Source organism: Mesitornis unicolor, unplaced genomic scaffold (genome assembly GCF_000695765.1).
Source record: "Mesitornis unicolor isolate BGI_N332 unplaced genomic scaffold, ASM69576v1 scaffold45172, whole genome shotgun sequence".
Taxonomy (NCBI): Eukaryota; Metazoa; Chordata; class Aves; order Mesitornithiformes; family Mesitornithidae; genus Mesitornis; species Mesitornis unicolor.
In genome coordinates this window covers 1-7,992 of record NW_010169352.1, presented here as the reverse complement: position 1 = coordinate 7,992, position 7,992 = coordinate 1, and the positions used below count along the sequence as shown (strand labels likewise).

Here is a 7,992-nt window from a genome sequence, read left to right as displayed (position 1 = left end):
CACTCTCCTCTTGGATGTTACAGCCCTATGGAACACCTTGTTAAACCTTGCTGTAAGCTTAACTATTTGTTTTGGGTATAACAAAACATAGGAAAACGCATAGCTTGGTGAGCTGAGCAAAAACACCGGGTAGAAGGAGACAAAGCTACAGAACTTCATTTGACATCCAGCAATATTTGTTTCATAACGTTCATTTTAGTGTCAGCATCCCCAGTATTGATAAAGTTATAATGCAACTTACGTAAATTATTTGGGGGAGGTCTTGTCTCCATGTTTTCATAATGTTGCACATGTACTACAATGTTTAGATCTCTTTCCATGTGATCTGTTGTACAAGGACCTTGAGGTCGCATAACATCAGCAAGAGCCCTGAAAACCAAACAAAATCAGAATGAACCTGCAAAATCCATAAGGCATTACCAATATATTCCAAAGTTTTTTTAGTCTGAGATACAGTCCATTGTAATGTCTGCTGGAAAAACCAGCTCCATTCACAGCAAAATCAGAGAATCAGTTTAATTGTGAGACTTCCCACCTAAGGCTCTTTTTAGGTGTCTTAGACAGTGTGTTAGCTGTAATACACAGAAACACATTTAGTTCTTTAGCTGTCTTGGCTTTGTAGGAACCTAATTTAAGCTAATTGAGACTTGTAGAGTTCTGCCATTGCATGTGCTCGGTAGCACTGCCAAATTGGTTAAGCTGAGCACCTCAGCACCTAGCCTCTGCCCGTCGTTTTCACAAAGTAGTTATCTTCACACCCAGACTACCAGCAGGGTCTGTCAAAGTAGATTTTCACACATGCATTTGCACAGAGCACCACAACGCAGTGGTCTTGGCCATGTTCATTCAAAAACTTTACCAAAGGTGAAATGTCACATGATTTTCATGCAGAAACCCAGTAGGCATAGCACTCTTTGTGATCAGGACTTTAAGCTGAAAAATGTCTTTTCTAATTTTTGTGAGTGTCCTAGTCCTTAAGGTGGAGCAAAGCTTGCACAGGAGCACTCCTTTCTGCTTTGATGCCAGTTCAGAAAGAGGACGAAAGCTTTATGTTAGCAAAGAGGTAGGAAGCAAAAGGATTCCTAACAGTTAGATCAGGCCTAACCTGATGCTGGTTGTAGACTTTTTCTGCAGAGCTGCAGGCAATAACTGTATCTGAAAGAGAGACACATCCCTCTCACTCTGGAGTATTTTCTAAGAACCAGTTTCACTGCCGAGTGTCCCACTGAGTGCATGTCCATTCCTAGGCATACAGATAAGCACACACACCTATCTCAGCCCTGTGGATCCAGAATTAGTGACTCAGTTTTAAGCTCTTAAACACTCAGCATGGCAACATCTAACTCTGTCTGTGATTCTGGGCTACAGAGTTTTACCACTGATTTCTGCAGGAGCAGGATTAGCCCTTAGGTATATGCCATATAGCTACCTGCTGAGCTCCTGTGCCAGACAAAATAATTGAGCCACCTGCAGAAGCTGTTGCCTTAGGCAAAGGAAAGCTGTGGTATGTGTTACTAGTGTCTTCAGGGTTCAAGGCAAGTCTTTCTATTCAGGTCAATGCGTTACTGACCGTTATTTGCCTCCTTTTTGTTTTACTAGTTTTAACTTTTAGAGCCCTTGAGCCTTTTTTTTAAGGGAATGAATGCATTTTCTGGGCACTGTGCCCAGTTTAGTTTAATTTTCTGCAAAATTATATACAGTGTCCCAGATACTGCAACAAGAAAGACTAGTTTATAAACTAATAAATAAATAAAAATAATCACATTCACTGGTGAAAGCCATGGCAAGTGCCATCTAGCTCCTCCACTGTGCTTCTGCGACACGACGATTTCTTGATCAAGAAGCACTGTTCTTTTAAATATTAAAAAGTAGCTTCATTTAAGTTACAGACAGAGAGAAATCCTGAGCTGGATCTTGCCTTCAGATTGTAGGAACATTGCTTTGGTACACAGCTGAACAATACTGAAGTTTCACTGCCTTTATGGCTAGGATTATGTTATTAAAATACTAGTTATAGTTGTGATCAACACGTTACAGAATACTCTGTTGATACTGTAGAAGATCAGAAGACAGTAACCAACTGATTAATGGTATCAGAGCAATGCTCCCATTTGAAGTAATGCTTATAAAGCAGAAATAGCAGAGCTGGCCTACATAGCAGAATAATAAAAATTCAATAGAAGAGATCTCACAAAGGTAGGTAGAAAATGATGCAAAAGGAAAGTATTATACTGCAAAATATAGTTTAAAATAAGTGAGGACCAAAACCATTAATATCAAGTCAATTTATGCAAATATGTCTCTATACAAAGGAAATTATTGACATCAATATTAATTTCAACTCCAGAGGCAGCTGGACACATTTCTGAGAAGGGAAGAAAAGCAAATGAAAGTTCCCAACTTCAATGTGGGAGTTCAAACTGTGAGATCTCGTAATACATGGATTAGTATTTCCCAACTTTGTGAGAGCAGGTTTTCAGAAATGCTTTCCTCATTGCCCTTAATCTGATGGTAAATATTGTTCACTGTAGACTTTAAATAACACCCTATGTGATAGCAGATTAACTACTGCCTGTCTGTGAAATTGCCAACTAACTTTTCTACCATTTTAGGGTGGCTTTTTTCGAAGGGGCTTTAAGGAATTAGCTGGGCAACTCCCACTGTATCGGGAAAAAAGAAACTACTCACCATCAGGGTCTGTTTTTAACAACACATCAACTGTGTTTATGCTGTGCTAGCCAAAGTTGTACAATCTTCTCAGGGCAGAACAGCTCATATAAGAGCTCCTCCTTACCTTCCACTGATGTCAGGGAGAGTTAAAAATGTGTAGAAGCTTGTATCACTGAAGTGCAAAGGAAATGCTGTACCTTCATTTTGTTCTTTTAGGGATATACTTGAATGGGTAAAGGGAGGTTTGTGCCCCAGTACACAACAAAACCCTTGAATAGATGTTTGCTTTGAAAAATTCTACATGAACCAACAGACTGTTATAATACTTCCATGCATTTGTCTCACCTGAATACCACCATATAGATTTAGTTCATTATTAGAAGAAACTGTTAGAGGGAGTCCTGTTGAAAAATTACATATACATAGAGGGTCTTTATTTACACCTTTGCTATACTGAATGATTTTTTAAAGAAATATAAAATACAAGATAACATTCAAATCAGGTAGCGATATCATTAGGTCCTGTGTATTGACTGCAGTACTACAGAAGTGGAGACATGTCACGTACATAGGAGTTCATGGCCTAGAACTACCCAAGTATCACAAAACTTTAGCATTTCTCTTGCCATAAGATTTTCTCTTTGGATATATAATCCTGTTTGGGTGTTATAAAGCACGGGGAGCTTTTCCCTTATGAGTACAAGCTTGTAGAAGCTGAAACACAGGTTATTTCATGAAAGGTCACTTGTCATATTTTGCCTCCAAAACTGGGTCAAAACCCATAAGGGAGATAATTTCACACATAGGATTCAGGACTATTTTGGGCCCCAGGTACACACCTTTTGAATGATCAACAAAAGACTTAACTCAGGAGCTCAGCACATTGTGAAGGAAGAAACAAGAGCTCAGGTGGTTCACCATATTTGGAAGGCTGCTAACATACTGTCAGAAGCACTGCTTCAGAAAGACAGGAGCTGCAGCGTACGAGCACGATTGTAAATATTGTCCTTCCAGTTCTTGGTTTGTCTGCACATTCTTCACAAGGATTAGGGAAGAAGACAAAGGTATGATTTTACTTACAAAAAAATATCCTCCACGAAACAGAAGTAAAGCTTTTCCCTTTTCTGCTCATTTTCAAGAAAAGATTCTCTACTTTAACTGACGAAGCCTAGAAGTCCTGTTGATGTAGTCTTCAGCAGCAAGAACATGCTGCCCTCATATGCCTTAACAGAGCTTTTAGGTCTCCTCCAGGAGGTGGATCAGTTCTGTTTCTTCTTAGGCATAACATTGCCACGTTCATTCCCTTTGCCATGCCTTATGACGTACACCAGCTTACTGCCACGTTCTCTTAGACAGCAGGAGGGGAAAGGATGAGTTACTCTGTCCGGGTGCTACTATTACTGCTTAGTTCTTGGACAATAGCTAAAGGGAACATTTAGCTTCTTTCAATGTCAACTAACAAATGCTAAAATTAGGAGAGTTATATAAACAAAACATTACCATATGATGTCTAGAGCAAAATATGCCAAGTAGGGTTAATACTGTACTTCCCTCTCGGTTTTCAACTTCCAGAGTTACAGTTCCATGCCAACAGTAGGAGTGTTTTACTGAAAAGCACCGATCTGACAAGAAAGAAAATGTCAACTTGGCCTTTTTCTCAAAACAAAACAAAGTTACAAACTCTCTAAAAACGGGCAAATTTTTGTTCATTTTTCCTAAAAGTACTTGCCCAATAGAGATGTTTTCTGTGAATTGTTTTCACTAAATAAATGCATTTCCCTGATATTTTTTCATTGCCAAATATTTCAGGAAAATTCAGTGAAATTAATGGAGTATTCCTGGTTTGCTTTGGTAAAGTAGTAAACAAAATGTAATCAGAGGTAAGCGTAGAGAAACTGGGCTCGCCACGCCTGTGAAGTTTCCTTTATTGACATTGTACCACTCTTGCACATACCAGTGTCTTACTTCAACAGCAAATCCACTGACTGCACGATGAAAATCTGCAAGAAATCAATGTGTGGCACAGTGTTGCTTCCTATTTATAAGTCAGTGTTCATATTCCCAGGCATCAGGTCTCTGTTCATATTTTTAAATATTTTTAGTAAATCAAAATAATGGAAATATATAATTTACACCAGTTGTATTTTTTTCTTTTAAAAATAAGCCCTCATAAAAATCAGTTTACTTGCTGCATTGTCTTTTTTGATAAGCAGTGCCATCCCTTGCATAGGTGGATTTATTCACAGGAGTGGAGAGGATGCAAGTGTTCCATGCAGCCATTGGCTAGGGAAGGGAAAGGAGACAATCTTAGCTAAGGAAACAGATGACAAATCAGCCTCTGTGTGTTTCTTGCTGCCAGCCAAAATGGAGTAACACTTAGTACTCTTGGTTTGGCCTACCTAACACTCTCAAGGCATTCTACTTCTGCTTATTAATAAATTTCAGTACAGAAAACAAAACACGAGAAGTGTTCTTTTGGGGTTTGTTTTTTTTGATATTGTAGTGATGAGTGTTATAAAAGAAGGTGAATATGAATATAGACCACATGTTATTATAATTGCTGGTACTGTTAACTGTTTAAACAATTAAATTAATTATTCCTTAAACATTGCAGCTTTTTTTCAGACCATTACTAGTGTAAAGTGAGCTAGGATATAATATTTTAGTTAAACACACATTCGAGGACAAAGAGGTTACTTCAATACTTCACTCAATGAAGAGACTTTTTAATTGTCAAAGGGATTTACAAATCTAATTACTTTTCAAATTAATGGTAAGCCCACTCCACAGCTGTAACAGGAGTGTGAGAACTTTTTTTAAAAGAAAAAAAAGCTCTAGTGCTACTTTTTCAGAACATGACTAGCTATTATGTGTACTGAGTGGGTGACTGTTTTTCCATGTGATCATGACTTTCCAAGTTTCTATATAATCCTGACTTGAACATTTTCATGGTAAGAAAAGTACAGGATCTCAGACACTGTTAAGTAAGCAGGGCAACAGACGACCTTTCCTAAGAACCACTTCAGAAACCTAATCTTTATGCATACATGACTGAAGGATTTCAGAATGATTTTCCAATCCCCTATATTTCTATTTCCACAAACTAAGAACATCCTTTCAGAATACTTCACACCTGTACTTTAGATAGGTCTTATTTCTGCTAGTAGAAATATTTGCTATTTAAGCCATATATAAGCAGGGATGGCTACAACTTCACTCTGTCCTGGTTTTTGTAACTATTATGAGCCCTGCCTTTTTGCCTGCATGAAGACGCTACAGAAGGAGGCTGAAGAAAGGGAGAGCTTTTCCCAAACAAGATCTGTAGTTTAAAAAAGAAATTGGGACCCATGCATTCTTTTCTGAATTTAGAAGCTAAGAATATTCAAAATGTCTAAAGGGTTATTATACCCTGCTCAACAAAAAAACCCTTTGCAGAAGTATCACTGACACACACTAAAATTTCTGCAATATGCTTTGTTTCTCATTATTAAAAACGTACCCATATCAGCGAGTTTATAAATAGCAAATAATTGCTGGTGAACTGGTGATGCATTTGCAGGAGTATTTTTGTGGCTTTCTCTGTTCATTTCAGGGTATCAGTTAATCAAAAAGTCATGCGGAAACTTCAGTAAAAAAATAACACTCCAGGTGTTGAGTTGATCTCTTGGACTATCTTTCAAAGAATGACTCTTCATCCTAAGCTTTAAAGATTGTGAACTACACGACTACCAGTCAGGGCAGGAGGAAGCCTTCTGCCACAGTGCATGTGCAGTAGAAGACACCGTTTTCATTGCATTTCATCACTAAAACTGACCAATATGCTGGAATCTATTTAGAACCTTTAATATAGCTGTTTGCCTTTCTTAATGTCTTTCCCCCATCTGCTTTACTTTCATGTGCCTGGGATTAACTTAAAGAATCAGACAGACTGCAAACTTGACAAATGTGTTATGCCTTGATTTGGAACTGTTCTGACAATCAGCGTTTGGAATATGTTGTTAAAGTCACTGGGCTCTGTTCTGAGTTGCCCACCTGCCTATGTATCACTAGGCAGCCAGCACCTGGAGTAGATGGTACACAGCATGCCCAACTCTAGGTGGGGGAGGTTCTCTTTGATACAATTCAGCCATTACACTGTGGGTAATGTATAACACACACACATATGGATGAGACAAGACTTTCATATTCCATTTTTTACCTCTCAACAGTAACTGAAAATAATGTTAAGAAATTCTACAACAGCTTTTCCTTTGTGTGTCTCCCTCTTTCCTACCACGCTGGGTCATTTTCACAGCTTAGAAATTTTACAAATAGCTTACACACTAGCAAGGGTTGGGGGACTAGAGAAGGTCCTGCAAAAAACATTTTGCAGCTGGAGAGGGAGGATGCGATGACATTTGTTTACATCCTTTTGTTGAGAAGAAAAAACATTTTCCGAGCTTTGAAACAGTTGGAAGAGGGAACGCATGAGGCTTTCTATAATTCAGTGTTGCTGGTTTCAGGATTTTGTTTTGTTTTGTTTTTCTATTCATGCACAGTATATTCGGGAACACTTGCTGAATCTTGCTGGGGAGTGGGTCAGACACTGCAGATAAAAATGGACTACTGTCTGTGCAGACTCACAACTATTTCTAGTCTTCCTCAATATGCATGTACTTTGATATCTGAGCTTGGGGAACCACAGGAGCTCTGCTCACCAAAGTTGGTCTCTCTCGGTTGCCTTGCAGGGGAATGCAGCCTGCCTGGCAAGAGTTGTTTGTTTAGCAGAAACATACGGGCTCCTCTGTCCTCTTTAGGAGTAGGGGAGAGGTGGGGGGGGGAAGGAGACACTGCTGCCTGGCACTCAGCCTTACCTGGACATGTGCTCCCGCTGGGGTCTGTGTGCCTTCTCCAGCCCTAGTTTGGTGAAGATCCCCACCAGCACCATGACTGCTACAACCCCACAGATGATGTAGACAATGAGGTTGGTTTTATCCCTGGTAGGGTCGTGCAGAGGGTCGTCTATGCGGGAAGGAGGCTTCCCAGTGTTCATCCACAAAGGCGTCTCATAGTTTGTGCAGGTGCTTTGATCCAGCCTCGTCTTCTTGAACTTGCAGCAAAACCTGAAGCCACAAGTACCGCAGCAGAAGATGAACTCCCCCGAGCTGCAGTTAAAGGGGGGGTCCCACTGGCCCATCACGTCAAAGTAGCCCCTGCAGAAGTCCGGGGTGGGAGGTGTCTCGGAGGGGTCCAGCTGTTCCCCAAGGCTGGAGTGGTTTCCTCCTGAGAGCACCACGAAGCTCCCAAGCTGCTGGCCAGCTTTATCCTGAGCCCGACACACCA

General features: G+C 39.9%; 1 protein-coding gene across 1 annotated transcript; it reads right to left on the bottom strand.

Annotated features, from left to right (window-relative positions):
• Nucleotides 1-241: 241 nt before the first annotated feature.
• LOC104535891 (protein shisa-9-like) lies at nucleotides 242-7,987 on the bottom strand (the record flags this gene model as incomplete). The annotated part of the gene is made up of 2 exons (XM_010179310.1): nucleotides 242-369; nucleotides 7,524-7,987. Coding segments are annotated over 2 exons (592 nt in total), but the record flags the coding sequence as incomplete, so codon positions are not given.
• Nucleotides 7,988-7,992: the final 5 nt, after the last annotated feature.